Here is a 19,739-nt window from a genome sequence, read left to right as displayed (position 1 = left end):
AAAGTTTCATAAAAGCTGTAGAAATAAATTAAAACAATATTTAACATTCAACAGCAAAATAGTTTGAACAATGTAAGCATATGCAACACGTTCCAAATGATTATGCAAATTATATTTCTCTCTGATTTTCCTAAATAATGGATGCAAGCGGCAATCAGCATCATCCATTAGTCATCAACCATTAGAGCATAATTCATACGTTACTAAACAAAATTCCTTATGATAACAGGATTTTATACAAAATGAAAATTTTCACTGTTCCAAATTCTTAGGCACAAGAGTATGAAAACATTTTATAGGCTGTAAAGATCTGAAAATAGTCATTTGTTGAATTTGCAGCATTAGGAGGTCATATTTACTATAATCAAAAGCTATTTCAATCAAAAACATCTTAAAGAGAATCTGTATTGTTAAAATCACACAAAAGTAAACATACCAGTTAGGGGACATCTCCTATTACCCTCTGTCACAATTTCGCCGCTCCCCGCCACATTAAAAGTAGTCAAAAACAGTTTTAAAAAGTTTGTTTGTAAACAAACAAAATGGCCACCAAAACAGGAAGTAGGTTGATGTACAGTATGTCCACACATAGAAAATACATCCATACACAATCAGGCTGTATACAGCCTTTCTTTTGAATCTCAAGAGATCATTTGTGTGTTTCTTTCCCACTGCAGCTCACTGAAGTTACAAGCTGATTGTTTGTTTACTCTTGCAGACAGCTCTGCCTGGTTGTCTGTAATTCTGCAGTGTGTGACTCATCAGTATGTAAACAGAGGATTTATCCAGCTTGTAAAAGATAAGAGAGCAAAGAAAAGCTGGCTAATGTAAATAACACACACACACAGGGGAGTGTGCATAGAGGGGGCATGCATAGCAGATCACACTGAAGAGTTGGCAGCCTTCCAGACACTGGACGACAAGTCCGACAGGGGAAAGATAAGCTGATTTATTACAGAGATGGTGATAGTATAAAGTGCTGCAGTAAGCCAGAGCACATTATAATAGGTTTAGGAACCTGTAGGATGGTAGAAAACACAATGAAATTTTTGTTACAGAGTCCCTTTAACAGGTCAAGTTATGTATTAACATAGGACCCCTTATTTGATAGCAGCTTCAGAATTCTTGCATCCATTAAACTTGTGAGTTTTTTGAGAGTTTCTGCTTGAATTTTTTTGCGCGGTGTCAGAATAGCCTCTCAGAGCTGTCGTTTGGATGTAAACTGCCTCACACCCTCATATATCTTTTGCTTTAGGATGCTCCAAAGATTCTCACTATGATGGAGTTCAGGGGAGGTGGAGGATTACACTGAATTTCTCTTATTTTATGCTAATAGCAGCCTATGATGCAGAGGTATTCCTTGCAGCATTTGCTGGTGCATTGTCTTGCATGAATGCATGCATGGCTACTTGCACTAGAAAGTACCAGATCTTTCACATTCACAGGTCACTTTATTTATTTTTTTTACCTTCTCCATCTCATGTAACACATTTTGTTTTCTTAGCAGCATACATTATTAAGATGAAAAAGAAAAAAACATACACACTATTCTTGGTTGCTTACCTCTTAGGACTGTGAGTCTGGCACTGACTGTAGCCTCACCATGAATATTCTGAGCAACACACTCATACACATTTTCATCTCTTGGTGTTCGCAAAGGCTGAATACGGAGAACTGCCCCAGCACCTTCATCAAATTCTATAGTCTATAAGGTGAGGAGGAATAAAATAGAAAATTAAGCAATAGAACAAAACAATAGCAATAATTTAGTACTTCATATATTTTATTTTTCTACAAATGTAAAGGAAAAGTTTCCATATGTCATAAAAATAACAGCAAGGACTTTATTTACTAAAATTATGCTTCCACTACCAACTCGATTTTTGTTATTCCTCCATTGCTATCAGCAATAAACTGTATGGACAGTTTACCATTTTTTTTTCTATCTCTGCTTCAACATTTCTCATTAGGTAGGTGTTAGGTAGGTAGGATATACAGTTTTCAGTCAATAAAATCACTATTTCATTAATTCATTAAATCTTAGTCAAGCTAAAGTGAATCTGGGGGATCTAACTTCTCTACAAGTCTCAGTAATCCTCACTTCCCTTTTTGCAGTGATTATCTGCCTTATAAAAAGTCATACTCACATAGCTAAGTATTTAACAGACACAGGTGATAATAAAAAACTGCATTTTTAGGACAAGACATAACATACAGAAGTAAATCTAGAAATGGACTGTTATGTTTTTTCTATTCAATACTATGGAAGCTAGGAAGAAGGCCAGGTGGGAGGTGGGAGGGCATTAAAATTATTTTACTTGAATGTAATCTATTTTGGTCCAAAAATATAAGCAGCAGTGCATCAGAACACATGAGTGTGAACCTTTACACCTGCTTGTACAGGAAAAACTAAAAAATGGACTTCAAAATGTAATATCTCGTTTCCCCCGAAAATAGAACCTCCCTCCAAAATAAGGCCTATGTTATATTTCAAGCAAGCTTGAAATATAAAAGACATCCCCTGAAAATAAGACCTAGCTGGGCCGCGCAATGTGTCCCCCCCGCCCTTTTTGCTCCCTCCCTCCCTCTGTAGAGTGGCGTGCGGAGCATTACCTTTACAGCAGAAAAAACTCACTGACTTCCAACATGCCAGCGTTAATGTCTCTCCTCAGCAGCATCCAGCTTCCTCTCCTTGACAACGGCGGCTCTCGTCATGTGATGCAAGCACATCTGCGTCACATGACATAAGCCGCCATTGTCAAACAGAGGAACCCGGGCGCTGCTGAGGAGAAAAGTTATTGCTGCCACTTCGGAAGCCGGTGAGTTTCATCTGCTGTAAAGCTCCACTCGGCACTCTGCAGAGGGAGGGGAGGGCTATACTGGGCTGGGGCTGCCGTTCTGGACCAGGTCCCCTCGGCTATCACTACAGGGCAGCACATCAGGGAGGGCTTTACTGGGCTGGGGGCTGCCACTGGGTAATAAAATTGTAAGCCCTCCCCGAAAATAAGATCTACCACATTATTTGAAGCTAAAATTAATATAAGACAGTGTCTTATTTTCGGGAAAACACGTTATATTCCTAACAGAAAACACAAACGCTGGGAATGAGTCCATAAAGAATATAAATGAAAGAAGCCCAGTTTACAGAGAAAACACAGCTAGAACACACATAGCCAATGTAATAAGGAGTCTACCCAAGGAATTTAGAATCAGAATCACATTTATTTTGCCAAGCATAACGGGGAGTTGTATCCAGAATTGGTTCTGGCAGGTATAGGATAGGCGATGATACAATATAAAATATATAGTTTAGGTATAGTAGAAAACACATAAGGTAGGCATAGAGTAGACAATACGCAAAATACCATGGGGTAGTGCAAAAATAACACAGTGGACCCAACAGGTAAGATTATGGCATATGTGTTATCTCAGTGATGTTTCACTGGGTGCGGAGAGAAGCCAAGAGACGGCTCTCCCTGTACTAGATAAAGCAGAGGAATACAACAAATATATTCCCCTACTGACTACCTAGCCAGTCCTTTGATGGCCTAATTTGTGGTCTGGTTATTGCCAGCACCCGAATTCAGGAGAAATCCCCCTGTGCCGCTATAGCTGTAACAACAATACAGTCTATGGCGCTGCCCAAGTCAGACGCTACATGGTGGTCATTAGTCATAGCCAGGGCAGAAGCAGGCGATGGGGGATCAGGAGCCAATGTCCAGGGCTCACCCAACCTATTGGCCATAGGCACTGGGTAGTCATTCTTTGAGTTTATCTGGTGGTGCATAGGTGGGTCTTTTGCAGGCATGGTCCAACGTCCTTTGGAAGCAGCACCTTGGGTGCTAAGTAGCAGGAAGCAGCAGTGGCAAGATTCAGGCTCCTGGGAGCCGGCCTTATGGAGCGGGAGGCAGGGCAGTCATGAGACCAGGAGGTGACATCCTCAGTGCTGCTCCATTCTCCCGGCAAGCGGCAGTGGATGGATCTGTGGAGGTGTCTGGAGCTTTGCGGCACTAGAATGAGGGTTGTAAGGATAGCTGGTGCCCTGACCTCGGTGGAATGCTGTACTGCCAGAGACTCACCTGACAAGATGGAGTGGCAGCAGCTGACAGGAGTAGAGGCCCGAGGCTGCATGAATGGTGGAAGATGCAGTTCCAGCTAATTGAGCTGGAGCGACATCATGGTTCCCTGGGAGCAGATGGGTCTGTGCAGCAGTGGCATTGAAGCGGGGTCATGAATCCCTAGCAGCAGAGATCGTGTGGTGGAGATCAGCTGGCTGGCCATGGGGCGTCGCGGATGATTGGAGGATCAGGAATGCTGCTGTACTACAGAGCTGGAGCAGGCTGCCAGCGCGGCTCAGAGAGCCAGTGGCCACATCTGTGCATAGAGGAGAGCAAAGAGGACAGGGCAGGGGGAGTGGGTATGTGGATCTGGGGGGAAGGGAGGAAAGGGCCAGAGCCCTGCAGCCTTGTAAGCCATCTACGTCGCTATCTTGGTATAGGCCTATACCAAGATAGCAATGTAGATGGCTGACACGGCTGCAGGGCTCTGGCCCTTTCCCCACAGATCCACATATACTATAGGGAGTCTAACAAAGGAATTTACCAAGTAAAAGTATCTAAGACGGAAGACAAAAATTGAGAAGTTTCAAGAAAACACTATGTGAATCTACGTACTTGATACACTCATGCTGTATAGGATTAAGGCTGACTTAAACATGTCAATATATCTAGAAAGGTAATACCTACCCTGCATGTTGAAGAAGATCAGTAAAAAGAGGCCCTGGCAAAAACGATGCCGCAATAGAGCCTAATGGTAATATCCACAAATGACCCCATTTTAGAAAGAAGACACCCCAAGGTATTCCGTTAGGAGTATGGTGAGTTCATATTTTTTGTCACAAGTAAGCGGAAATTGATTTTAATTGTTTTTTTTTTCACAAAGTGTCATTTTCCGCTAACTTGTGACAAAAAATAAAATCTTCTATGAACTCACCATACTCCTAACGGAATACCTTGGGGTGTCTTCTTTCTAAAATGGGGTCATTTGTGGGGTTCCTATACTGCCCTGGCATTTTAGAGGCCCTAAACCGTGAGGAGTAGTCTTGAAATTAAATGTCGCAAAATAACCTGTGAAATCCTAAAGGTACTCATTGGACTTTGGGCCCCTTAGCGCAGTTAGGGTGCAAAAAAGTGCCACACATGTGGTATCGCCGTACTTAGGAGAAGTAGTATAATGTGTTTTAGGGTGTATTTTTACACATACCCATGCTGAGTGGGAGAAATATCTCTGTAAATGGACAATTGTGTGTAAAAAAAATCAAAAATTGTCATTTACAGAGATATTTCTCCCACCCAGCATGGGTATGTGTAAAAATACACCCCAAAACACATTATACTACTTCTCCTGAGTACGGTGATGCCACATGTGTGGCACTTTTTTGCAACCTAGGTGCGCTAAGGGGCCTAACGTCCTATTCACAGGTCATTTTGAGGCATTTGGATTCTAGACTACTCCTCACGGTTTAGGGCCCCTAAAATGCCAGGGCAGTATAGTAACCCCACAACTGACTCCATTTTAGAAAGAAGACACCCCAAGGTATTCTGTTAGGAGTATGGTGAGTTCATAGAAGATTTTTTTTTTGTCACAAGTTAGCGGAAAGTGGCACTTTGTGAAAAAAAAAAACAATACAAATCAATTTCCGCTAACTTGTGACAAAAAATAAAATCTTCTATGAACTCGCCATACACCTAACAGAATACCTTGGGGTGTCTTCTTTCTAAAATGGGGTCACTTGTGGGGTTCCTATACTGCCCTGGAATTTTAGGGGCCCTAAACCGTGAGGAGTAGTCTTGAACCCAAATGTTGCAAAATGACCTGTGAAATCCTAAAGGTACTCATTGGACTTTGGGCCCTTTAGCGCAGTTAGGCTGCAAAAAAGTGCCACACATGTGGTACTGCCGTGCTCAGAAGAAGTAGTATAATGTGTTTTGTGGTGTATTTTTACATATACCCATGCTGGGTGGGAGAAATATCTCTGTAAATGACATATATTAGATTTTATTTACACACAATTGTCCATTTACAGAGAGATTTCTCCCACCCAGCATGGGTATGTGTAAAAATACACCCCAAAACACATTGTACTACTTCTCTTGAGTACAGCGATACGACATGTGTGACACTTTTTTGCAGCCTAGGTGCGCTAAGGGGCCCAACGTTCTATTCACAGGTCATTTTGAGGCATTTGTTTTCTAGACTACTCCTCACGGTTTAGGGCCCCTAAAATGCCAGGACAGTATAGGAACGCCACAAGTGACCCCATTTTAGAAAGAAGACCCTCCAAGGTATTCCGTTAGGTGTATGGTGAGTTCATAGAAGATCTTATTTTTTGTCACAAGTTAGTGAAAAATGAAACTTTGTGAAAAAACAATAAAAATCAATTTCCGCTAACTTTTGGCAAAAAATAAAATCTTCTATGAACGCTTCATACACCTAACAGAATACCTTGGGGTGTCTTTTTTCTAAAAAGGGGTCACTTGTGGAGTTCCTATACTGCCCTGGAATTTTACGGGCCCAAAACCGTGAGTACGCTTTCTATCCGGCGATCGTCTGGTTAACAACCCGCCGGCGCTTCCGATTGGCCGGCGGGTTGACGTCGCGGGTGGGCGGAGCCTATTGCCAGCGGATGCGCGCGCATCCCAGCGCGTGATCCCCGGCAAAACAGTGCCCCAGGACCTGACGCCATTCTGCATTACGTGGTCCTGGGGCTGCCACTTTGCTGCTGCCAATATGAAGTAGGCGGTTGGCAAGTGGTTAAAACGCATGCAAAAAGCATGAAAAACGTATCGCAAACACACCAAAAACGCTAAATAAAAGCACACAAAATTAACATAAAACATGACATAAAACGCAGCCTTTCACGCTATGTCATATGTGAACCAAGCCTTATATAGCAGAACCTCTTTGGTAGTAAAAATAGAGATAGGTGCATGGAATACGCCATTCTTGGGATGCGGGATTTCCTTAATGAATCCATTCCACATTAGAGAAATCCTGCCATCCTGTTTGTCCCATTGATTTTGTCGGAAATAAGGATATGACATGGTCCCTGGAACTTCTTACACAGTTTTTAATAGGTTTAAACACAACCGTGCAGTGTATAGTGCACACAGCAATGTAAAATCCCTTTACACACTTGCAGGTGGTGCACACAGCAATGTAAACACAGCACACAGCAATGTAAACACAATGCACACAGCAATGTAAAATCCCTTTACACACTTGCAGGTGGTAGCTGCACTCTGGCTCTGTGCATGGTCTCCAGGAAGAGGGATTAGGCATTGTTGCCTACTTGGTCACAAGTACTGACCCAGACCCTATCAGCAATGAGAGCAGCCAGAGCTGTCTCAATAAATCTTTCTTCGGTGAGCAGACCTGTGTCACTGCACATAGCTGGAACCCTGTAGCTGTGGAGGATACACACAGCAATGGGGAGGGGATTAGAGCCTATAGACTATGGAGCACTATCTGAAGAAATCTTTAGTAAAAAATGCTTCTCAGGGATGATTAAGCTGAAGAGGAAAGAACCAAGGAGCCCATCCTTCCTTCCTAGAAGTCACTGATCACATGCTACAAAAGGACAGTTCTCACAAGTTATATGGTATGATGATGGGAACTGTATCTCCGCTTCCCTTTCAAGATGGTACAGCCCGACGCCGTCACCTCTGATACAGATATTGTTCCAATTAAGAGCTGTAAAGTGAGAGAGTGACTCACTTTACAGGTGACTTGACGGCCGAGCGATCATCCGATTTTATTATAATTAGATGAAAATCAGTGCCGCCAAGTGCATGCCCGATTGAAAATGCGACCAAATTCAGGCCGAAATTGGTCGCATTAATTGGTCGAACACGCTGCAAGATGTAGGGTCAACTTGCTTGATCATGTGTAACACTGTGCGATTATCGGGACGAACGACGAACGTGGCGAGGCCCCCGACGTTGTCCCCCCTAATGTGTAATGTGCTCCCCGGTGCCCAGTGCAATATACATTAACTGTCCGTTGCCGCCGCTTGTCCTCCGCTGGCTCCGGGTGCACTCCTTGCTCCATACACATGGAAGCACAAGGCCTGGAAACACAAAGTTCTGGCAATTAGCAGGAGGAAGAAGCAGTCCTAAAATAGTCCATGTGATAACAGGATGCATGTGATAAATTTCGGAAAATCAGGGCTCCTCACAGTCCACAGAGCCATCTGCTGGTGGCACAATGAAATGACACATTATGTCAGTCCATGCAAATGCTGCCACTAGCAGGCAGGAGAAGGTTGTGCATGGTTCCTGACATAGTGATGGAAGCAAAGCAGGAAAAAATACACCTTTATTTCCAAATAAAATATTTTCACCATATATTGTACCAGGGAAATATTTTAAATGTTGTGATAGCCAGGACAAATGGGCAAATAAAATGTGTGGGTTTTATCCATAGTAGAACGTTTTATTTTAAAAAATTAATAAATAATTATTTTTTAAAAACATTTTCTTAATATTCCCATTAAAATGCATTTAGAATAAAAAAAAATTCTTAGCAAAATGTACCACCAAAAGAAAGCCTAATTGGTGGTGAAAAAAACCAAGATATAGATCATTTTGTTGTGATAAGTAGTGATTAAGTTATTGGCAAATGAAAAGGAGGAGCGCTGGAAGGTGAAAGTTGCTCTGCTCCTTAAGAGGAAAAAACCCTTAGTGATTAACTAGATAATTAGTGCCACCGAGTGAATATATATATATATTATATATATTCACTCGGTGGCACTAATTATCTAGTTAATCACTAAGGGTTTTTTCCTCTTAAGGAGCAGAGCAACTTTCACCTTCCAGCGCTCCTCCTTTTCATTTGCCAATAACTTAATATATATATATATATACACACATTTTATTGTGATATTCTGGTATTCTGGGGAAGTTGTTATCATTTAGCTCATGTTAGCAGAGGAGATCATAGCATAGAAGGGTCACCACATAACAACCAGTGAGTCTTTTAGGGTTAAATTAAAATAACACCACTTTATTGTTCAGCCAAACAAAGTCCATAACAAAACAGTATCCCACATGTGTATTCAGCAGGGGATGCAGTCACATAAAAGATACACAGCTTTCCGCTTCTGTACCAAACCTACCATGGGTTATGTCCATGGTCGCTCACCACTCTAATTCGACATTCTGCCAAGGGCCTAATGGCTCTGTTTGCCTCTTGGTTGTCCAGGCTTCACCTGGATCTCTAGTACTGGAGTTCCACACACTCCAGCAGTTTGCTAGCTTCTATGCTACATCAGACTGCGCAGTCTCTCGCTGCTGCACAGCCCTTCATAGCCTCCTTGCGCCACACATAGCCCACTGCATACTGAGAGCTGCAGCCTAATATGCAATTGTAGATGATTAACCCTCCCTCTGGGTTAACCCTCCCTTTGCCGGACCCTGAGTTCGGGGCACATGTCGCCCTCTGGATACGGTATATTAACAACATCTTGGCAGTGTGGAGTGGTACGGTTGGCGAGTTGAGCATATTTATCGGTGACCTCAATCAAAATCGTAAGAATATTAAACTTACCTTTGTAGTCGGAGAGGAGATCTCATTTTTTGATCCCTTACTAAAGATTGAGGGCACAAGAGTGGTTTTCTCGTCCTACCGTAAAGAAACTGCTGGTAATACCATATTTCATGCTGCCAGTCACCATCCGTTTTCCCTAAAACAGGGTATTCTGTACGGGCAGTTTCTCCAGCTGCGGAGAAACTGCTCACGTGATGAAGATTTTTGACGGGAAGCACGTAGTATGTACAATCGGTTTTGATTGAGGGGCTATTCACATTTGGTTTTGCGGAATGCGTTTAGGAGGGCATGGAGAATTAATCGTGAGGATGTGCTGACCCTGAGAGACAAGACATGCAGAGGGGGGGGGGGGGGGGGGGGGAAGGGGCTGTGTACGGCTAATTACGCAGTACGGTGCATGTTGCTCACAAAGTTTTGGCCTATTTTGACTGCATCCAAGGAGGTCGCTGAGGTTGTGGGTTTATTAATTGCAATACAGAAAAGACAGTGTATATGACTGAATGCCCTTGCCATCTGAGTTATATTGGCAAGACCAGGCAACTTTTAAAGGAACAGGTGCTTGAGCATCTTGCGATAATTGCCGGTGGCAAGGGACAAACTAACATTGCGGAACATTATAGAGAGCACCATGCAAAAAGTTTGATTGGCACACTGGTTAAAGGCATTTATAGATTAAATATATCTAAACGAAGGGGAAACTGTGGTGAGGTTTTGTTGTGCAAAGAATGAATGTGAATTTTCAAACTGAATACAGTGACACCTGCTGGCCTGAATACCAAGTTGGATCTGTCCACCTTCTTAAAAATAGCAAAATATGGGTAAATAAAAACATTATAAATCAAAAATCATCTATTATCCTTTGCTGTACTTTAACTAATTATATACTGTATGTATGAATGGATGTGCAGTGGGTGCTGAAGATTAGTGCTCTGTTCGGTGTTGATGCTGTGGATATGCTCTGTCACATAGGACTGCACTTTGATAAATGAACCTTCCCCGATTCTTTTTGTTCCTTTTTTTATTATCATGGCACAATTCTTTGAACTGGCGTTTGTAAGCCACAAGTGAATAGAATGGATTGCGCATAACAGTATAAGTGATAAAGAAGTTACTGGATAATTGCCTCAATTCACTGAGCTTATCTCCTGTCTTTAATAACTTTTCTATAGTTATCACCATGGTGACGAGGCATGTAGTATTCAGGAAACATTTTACCTCAGGCAAACCTAAAGTTAACTCTTCTGTCTTTAAGTTAACTCTTTAATCCTTAAAATAACTCCAGAGTTAAAGACAGGTTGTTAGTTAACTGCATGTGAAAATAACTACCGAGGAGGTAACTTAACTAAAGAGGAGGCAAATGAACTACGGAGGAGGTAATTTAAGGAATGAAGAGATAAGATAACTCTCTCACTTTGTGGAGGTACGTTTTCTCTTGCCTTATTATCTCCAGCATGATCTTAGTGAATTGAGGCCAGAGATCAGTGCAGTTCATCAAGCAGTTAATTTTTGTAGACTCAGGCCTGGACTTGGAGTAGTGGCATGTAAGGCCCACCCTTCTCCAAATATATACAGATCCTGGATCCCAAATGATTCAGAATGATAGTGGAGTACCTAACTTGCAACATCCACCATCACTATCCAGGATCTTTTTCTCCAAATCCAGATCAAAAACAAGCAGACATCTGCTCTGAACATACATACCCTCTCTGCAGATCAATGCTCGGGGTAGTGATTTACAGCAGGATAAGACACTTTGTGGCAAAGTCCCCTTCTACAGCTGAATATTTACCTTTCTTCTGCAGCTGTCTAAGTACTTCTTTCCAATCGCCATTCCCTGTATCTCTGGAGTACAGCAAACTTCCAACAAGGGTTTGTGGTGAAGTCTCCTTTCTACAACTGGAGAAAGACTTCTTCCAAACAGACACTTTCCAACAATTTTCTATCTGCATCATTTGCATGTAAACTGGCACCACTGCAGTAACTCCATACTTTTTCTCCCTTGGCATCTGTTTTTCCTACTCCTGACTCTTGGGGTGCTGCTCACTTTTCCAGTAAGAGCTTACTATCAGCACTTTCTGGAACCACTACTTTTCTGACTGTATCAACCCCCAACAATCCATCCAGCCAGGGGAGTAGGGGCCACAGTCGCAGCAGTCACTTGTGCGACTGGGATCAGGCCCCTCAGGGGCGCGCTCGTCCACCTCACCTGCTGCCGCAGAGGGGGTCATCAGATACTTACTTCGCCACGATCCATGTGCTGCAGCTACAAACGTCTTCCTTTTCTTCTGTTCCAGCTCATAGTAAGGGGCGCTCTTACTGTGAGATGGAATGCAAGAACAGGAAGAAGTTTGTAGCTGCAGCACATGGATTGTAGCAAGTGAGTATCTGATGACTGCTGAGTCGCTGCTGGTTATGTGCTGCTGTATCCCCCCATCCGCCTGGCTACCTATGCTGAGACACCTATTCCTGACTATGTATACTGAGGCATCTAATCCTGACTATCTATACTGAGGTATCTAATCCTGGCTATCTATACTGAGGCATCTAATCCTGGCTATCTATACTAAGGCATCTAATCCTGGCTATCTATACTAAGGTACCGATTCCTGACTATCTATACTGAGGAACTTATTCCTGACTATTTATACTGAGGCATCTAATCCTGGCTACCTATACTAGAGGCACCTACTCCTGGCTATTTAATGTAGGGTAAAAATTCTGCATTGGGGTCCCGAGGTTTGTAGCTACGACACTGCATCCAGTTGGTTTGGCATCACAATACAGAGTGCAGTGTCACGCTCCCTTAGCAGGGGATTAAATTCACATTCCCAGTTATCATTGACTATCTTGAAACATATATCCTTTTTGCATCACAAATTTCACATTCTTCACCTGTTAATCTTTTCTCAAGCACATTTTCATTCTGAGAAATGAAAGCCAATATGCAGTGATTCATAACAATCCTATGAAATCTCATTGTGAGCACCTGCATAAAATTTTAAAAGATGCATTGGATGGGGGATATTTAGATGCAACTGACTACACTCGTCTGGAGCTTTCCACCAAATTCCAGAGGTTAGCAGTGTTTTATGCTTTACCTAAGATACATAAAGCCATCTCTCCACCTCCGGGTTGACCTATAGTAGCTGTGGGAATTTCACTGATGAAACGAGTAAATATGTTGATGGCTTTTTAAGACCTTTTGTTGAGGCATTACCTTCCTATCTCAGAGATACCAAAGACCTACTCACTAAATTACAGGACACCGAGGTACCACCTACTACTATGTTAGCTAGTTTAGACGTTGAATCTCTTTATAGCAATATCGAACATGATTTGGGAATCACAGCAGTGGAATATTTCTTAAAAACACGAGGGAAGCATCTTGAATCACACAATTCCCTTCTCATCAACCTCTTGAAATGTTTTCTTATGCACAATGTGTTTTTATTTGGGGGGAGGTTCTACCACCAGATCAGGGGCAGTGCTATGGGGACGATTTGCGCCCCCTCATATGCCAATCTGTTCCTGGGCTGGTGGGAAGATACTCATGTCTTCTCTGATGATCTGACTTTCTTCACATCCCACATTTTATACTGGGGGAGATTGATAGATGACGTCATTATATTATGGGACGGTCCTAAACAAGTATTTGTAAGCTTTGTGGAAATCCTTAATTCTAACAAAATTGGTATGCACTTTACTTATGAAATTCATATGGATACGATTAATTTTCTTGACTTAAAGATTACAGTTGAACATGGTAAGATACAGCGATTTACTGTAAACCCACATCTACCAATGCCTTACTCAAATGGGAAAGGTCCCATCCGAGTTCTCTGAGGAAGAGCATATCAGTGAGACAGTTTCTCCGAGCTAGGAGGAACTGTTCTACCATTGATTCATGCACGAAGGAATGTAATTTACTGTCTGACCGTTTTAGACAGAGAGGCTTCCCCGAACATGTTATAGAAAGTGCCCATAAAGTGCCCACGAGCTAGGGAAACATCTCGTGAATCAACCCTGGTCGATAAACCTAGAACTACCACTAGGAGGACCAGTAATGCTGAGGGAAAAAGTATCAGGATATCCCGCCTTATCGGTACCTTCACTGATGACTCACATAAGATCTTTGAGATCATACGGCACTATTGGCCGATACTCCAGGAGGATATGGATTTATTTAAGCATTTACCTGATAATCCAGCAATTGCATATAGATGTTCTTTGAATTTAAGGGACATTCTGGTCCATAGCTCGTTCACCCCATCAACGAGCCCAAGAGAAACCTGGTTACCTCCGAGACCAGAGGGCTCTTTTAAGTGTGGCAGATGCAAGGCCTGCAGTCATATGCCCACTGTTAACCACTTCGCATCCAGACCTTGGTTTCAACTTATTGACCAGAGCAGTTTTGACAGTTTAGCTATGTCCGTATTTAATCAGAAATAACTTTATCCCTACTTATGACACAGAAATGAAATATATATTGTTTTTTTCAAGACAAACTAGGCTTTCATTGTATGCCACTTTTTTCCGTCAAACAATTTTGTTTTCTATGAATTTTAATGGAAAAACAAAGAAAAAAATAGAAAAAACATGTATTTCTCAGCTTTACCAATTCCAGTTTAAAAATAAAAAGTGCTACTGCAGATAAAAAACACAAATTTTGTTTGGCTATTCTTACTGCTTATCACAAAACTTAGCTTCTGTTCCGGTCACAATTTATGGTGAAGATATTTGATTCTGAAATAATGCTGCAGAGTGTGTTTTTCACTATGAATGAGAAAATAAAAGTATTTTTAATAGTAAAAATCAATCTCATTAGCTTAGGAAACTTATATTCCCATTCACCAATTAGTCCTGCATCAGATAGTGCCAGAAATGTGCACAGGAGCAAGCCCAATCCTGCACAGCACTGCTTCTGGACAGGTCAGTAGATCTACTGACCTGTGGCTTAGATGAAGTCCCAGAGGACGTATATCTACTGACCTGTGGACAAAGTGGTTAAACAATTCACAGCACCTACGAATGGTAGAAATTTCATTTATTAACTGTGAGACAAAGGGGGTGGTGTATAGAGCTAGTCAGCTAGATGCCCATGTAATCTGTGGTATGTGGGGAAGACTACACGCCAGTTGAAAGACAGCGTACTTGAACATTTGGGGGGATATCAAACATAAAAGGGATACACCCATTGCCCGCCATATGATGTTCTGGGGGATTCAGTCCTGGAAAAGAGACTTTAGAGGGGGCAATTTCGATCAAAAACGTACCCAAAACGTACCCAAATTGAATCCCAGTGGATTTTCCGCTTGGATACTATTGCCCCAAAAGGACTGAATGAGGACTTTAATTTAGCCTGCTTCCTGTGAGTTGTACATCAGATCTGCCCCTGAATGGTCTTCACTTGGTGTGCAATCTATTATGTATATATAGATATGTTTTTGCTCTTTACAGTTATTATATGTTTCCTCTTTCACGGGCCTTGACCTCATGTATAGTCACATAATTCTATATATTGCATTTCACATCTGGCATTGATTGTATATCTGTATGCCGATTTGCCCCTTGACATGTGGGTATAATTGAAGCATTTCAGGTCATTTTGCCATACCAGTCTTGCTGCTTCTTGAATATGTAAACCATATCGTATCATATGTATACTTATATATGTAGAACTGTGCCATCTCTATTTTATTTGATACTCATGTGCTCTGGTCGCCATATGCGTGCCTAGGTTGCCCCAGCAACAGGGGGCACGCAGCTACAGGGTGCACTTTAACAGTATCCTATGCGTGCTCTGGTTGCCCTAATAACAGTGGGCGGGCACGCGAATGTAGGATGTATGCGACATTAACGCCGCATAGGAAGCGTCACTATTCAATGGATGAACGTGACGTTCTGGTCGCATTGACATACGCATCAAACGCGCTCCCTATTGGTGAATGAGGTGTGGAAATGACGTCAGTGATACGCGTCCCCCACCCCATGGACGGTCTGTGGAACGCATACAGCGTTCTCTGACGTGTTCCAAGCGTGGTGGTCTCTCTCCTTGACACAGACTCCCTCAGATATTAGAGGGGAATCGGGGGACCACCGCCTCGCTAGGTATGTACCCTCTGGGTTTTTATATTATATTTAGACACACACCTTGTTCATTCGGGTGGGTGTGTCCATGAGACCAGAGTTCAGCCTCTTCCTGTCCTCTTTAGTATAAATTGAGTAGCTAAACATGGCACATTCAGCTCTGACAGGGGCTTTATCATATGGGGGGCATTTTGTAATTGTAAATATTGAGGGATGTGTATGTTGTATAGCACTTTATGTACATATGTATAGCACCTTCTGATGAAGCCGTTTAGGTGAAATGTGATCTCATTAAGGTTTTATGTACAGCACTATGCACGCTTTTTAAACTCGTTTTTGTTATCTATGCCTCTCATCTTCGGTGGTGTGGGAACCTTTATTCATGGAGGTGCCTGCAATTTGACATGTGACAAACAGCTTGTGCAGTCACACTCTGGTACCAACCACCGTTAACCAGTGTTAGCTCAGCAACCTTTATATGGGATAGCTACACCCCACTCGGGATACAGGGTGGAGGGGGATCAGCCAGGACCTCCATATTGAAGGGTTGCAGTCCCTACCCTGGGAGCCTCACTGGAGACCTATCATTACTTATGGTGGTCTATTTTAACGATAGTGGTTAAAAGAATAAAGTGAATAATACTTTTTATGTACCTATAGGGCACGTCAGTCTTGACACCAGTGTATGTTCCTTTTTACCCTGGTACCCATATTCGGTTTGAGGTGTACAATTAACAAGATTGAATTGGCACTAAAGAAACAACGATTGTTTTTCATACAACTGTGGTGTTAACCATTTCCCAACCACAGGATTCTTCCCCTTAAAAAGCAGAGCAATATTCACATCACACTCCTTCCATTCATTCGTCAATAACTTTATTGTTACTTATCACACTGAAATGATCTACATGGTTTTGTTTTTTTTTCACCACAAATTAGGCTTTCCTTAAGTTGTACTTTTTAAAGGGTAAGAATTATTTTACTTTACATGTATTTTAAATGGAACAATAAGAAAAAAATCAAAAAAATAATTTCTCAGTTTTCAGCCATTATAATTTTAAAATATTGTTTGAGTTTGCGTTTAATCAGGACATACGCCTCCACATAAGATCTCTAAATAGTTTGTTCCTTCTATTTTTAAAATAAAATGGGTGGGGATATATAAAAACACACACGTTTCATTTGCCTAGCTATCCTGGCTATTACAGTGTTCAAATTGTGTCAGTGTAGTACAATGTATGGCCATAATATATTCTAGAAACAAAGGTGTATTTTTTTCATTTAGTGATTTTTTTTTCATATTAATTAATAAGTATGAGCCTTTTTTGCAAAAATAACAGTATTATACCCTCATGACATACATATTAAAAAGTCCATAAGTTAACTACTTATGTATTTTTTAATTTTTATTACAAGTGTTTAAAATGTGTAGTTCGTCCTCAAGAACAAGGATAAAAGGAATACTACCAACGTGGTGCTGGCAGAATCTAACTATCTGGATCAGAAGGACTTCACTGACCCCCGCAGGTCAGCAAACATCCAGCAGACATGACAATACAGAGCAAGGCATTATACATTTATAATAACAACTTTCACAGCATAGACCCAACGACAACTCAGAGAGCGGAATGCTATGACGGGCGGGGTAGAAAATAGGAGGCAGACTTTTATGCTGGCATCAGCCAATGGATGCAGGTATGCAAAATCCCACACAGCTGAATGGTAATCATTCAATCCTGAGCTGGCTTGATTACCATTTGCTAGCTGGCTGTGAATGCAAAGGACTCCCATAAGAAATACATGTAGTATTACGTAACAACATGCATGCAGGAAATCCAGGGCTATCTGTCCGCAGCTCAGCTGCAACAAGCAATTGGTGGAATGATGACAGCATCCTGAGCTGCCCAGAACTGCAGAGCGATTGCAAATGACAATGAGACTTTTTGCGAATGCACAACTGAATGCAAGCAGATAAGCCAGAACTGTCCGTTTGCAGCCTCACTGCAACGGACAGAACACGCTACAGGAGGGATCCTTACACTAACTGTAGGGGGAGCGTGAAAGGGGGGACGTAGGTGAGGGAGGGAGGGATAGCCTTCCTCTCCTCGATGCTGAGCCCGCTGCCCCCCTTCCTGGCTGCTTCCCACTCCAGCCTACCTGGGGACACCTATGATTTGAGGGGAGGAGCAGGCAGTAGGCAATCTGGATCTCCTTTCCGTTTCTGTGTCTGTGTAGAGGGAGATCAGTTTTTGCATTGCATGCCACTACCCCTCTGTGGTCCGTGAAGTGCTGACAAGTCCGGACAGTTCAGTTTATGAAAATCGATCCCTCGGACCGCCCATGGATCCATTTGGAATTGAGTGAAGATGGCTGCTATTTTGAACATTTGTATCCATGGCTCCGGTTTTGGTTTGGGCCCTAAAACAGAGCTACAGATACGTTTTTACAAGTGTGAACAGGTCCTAAATCATATGCAAATATTTTAACCAACTAATGGGAATAGGCACTCTCTGAAAACCATGTATGCAAAATGCATACATTCTAAATAAACATACCTGTACAATATGTCAATGGTTACTTTAGAGTATGTTACCCAGTTACCCATACCAGGTAATACAAATGGGAGGCAACCAAGAGCTGTGATGTTGCAGTACACAGCTTTAATAAGAGAAAGGGAAGAGGATCACTACTTACTGCCATTAACAGGTCATGTTACATAGTTATTTGGGTTGAAAAAAGACATACGTTCATCGAGTTCAACCAGAAAACAAAGTACCTGCTTGCTCCCTCACATATCCCAGTTGATTCAGAGGAAGGCAAAAAAAACTTACAAGGCATTGTCCAAGCCCCAAAAGGGAAAAAAATCCTTCCCGCCTCCAGATGACAATCAGATAAAATCCCTGGATCAACACCACTGGGCATTACCTAATAATTATAGCTATGGATGTCTTTCATCACAAGGAAAGCATCTAAGCCTCCTTTAAAGTGGGTTGGAAGTCCATACTAACTGAAAAAATAATAAAATATCAATTAATAGGAAATTACTTGTTCAGCTTACCTTTCGCATTGATTTTAGTGTTCACTGGCAGAATTTTGTAAAAAAAAGTAATATGAAAAAAGAAACATTTTTATGCTGGTTTCTGTAACGATCTGCTAGTGTGTGAGCACTAGCAGACAGACAAATATCAGATGTTCCCTAACTGGGAAATGTATACAGACAGTGTTAGTAGAAGGCAGCACTAACACTGAGTACAGATAATGAGAATGGTCAACAAATAGGGTCGGTAACAGATCTGACAGATACAGTACAAAATCAGCAGTCAAATACACGTGAGTGAACAGGCAGAGGTCGGCAACAATCAGATATGCAAAGGTACAGAATCGGCAGGAAAGGGCTAAGTGAGTGTTCAGGCAGAGGTCGGCAACAGATCAGATAGGCAAAGGTACAGCAGACAATTAATAATAATAGTAGGCTAGCTAGTATGGAATCCCCGGGGTCCTGCCGGTTCAAGCCACACACGGATCTGACTAAGGTCTGAAGCCTTCACTGCGAATTGTTAGCTAGAGCAGACAGTGAGCAAGTGTTAGAACAGAGCTTAAATAGCCCGGGTAAGCAGGAGAACACGCCCCCAAGCCGTTTGGCCAATCAGGAACCGGAGGTGGAGTCCTGCAAGGCAGCTGACAGCTGGTCAGCTGACACGCTTCCTAAGAGCATGAGAGGAGCGACACTGCCAGCGCATGCGTCCGCCCTCATTTTCAGTCAGAGTACCATGCGTCCGGATCCCCACAGACACGATGTTGACACCGGAAGTGCCAGATGCGCTTCCAGCGGAGGTAACAGCAACTGAGCTGGTAAGCGCAGGATTACTGACACTACCCCCCCACCCCCGAGGCGTGGACTCTGAACACGCCAGAACTGGTCTATGTGGGTGAGAATTATGAAACTCAGAAACCAACTCATCAGCATGAAGTCTGTGAGCAGGAACCCAAGACCTTTCCTCCGGGCCATAACCCTTCCAATGTACTAAATACTGTATGGAATTTCT

At 42.3% G+C, this 19,739-nt stretch overlaps 1 protein-coding gene across 1 annotated transcript in view; it reads right to left on the bottom strand.

Annotated features, from left to right (window-relative positions):
• Positions 1–19,739, bottom strand: part of LOC137509805 (receptor-type tyrosine-protein phosphatase S-like) — a 782,862-nt gene that overhangs the window by 618,658 nt on the left and 144,465 nt on the right. The window contains exon 4 of the mRNA XM_068233857.1: positions 1,564–1,705. Within this exon, the coding sequence (XP_068089958.1) occupies positions 1,564–1,705 (142 nt within the window). The remainder of the gene's footprint in view (positions 1–1,563; positions 1,706–19,739) is intronic.

Source organism: Hyperolius riggenbachi, chromosome 1 (genome assembly GCF_040937935.1).
Source record: "Hyperolius riggenbachi isolate aHypRig1 chromosome 1, aHypRig1.pri, whole genome shotgun sequence".
NCBI classification, from domain to species: domain Eukaryota; kingdom Metazoa; phylum Chordata; class Amphibia; order Anura; family Hyperoliidae; genus Hyperolius; species Hyperolius riggenbachi.
The sequence above is the reverse complement of the archived record's forward strand: the minus strand, read 5'-3'. Positions and strand labels throughout refer to the sequence as shown.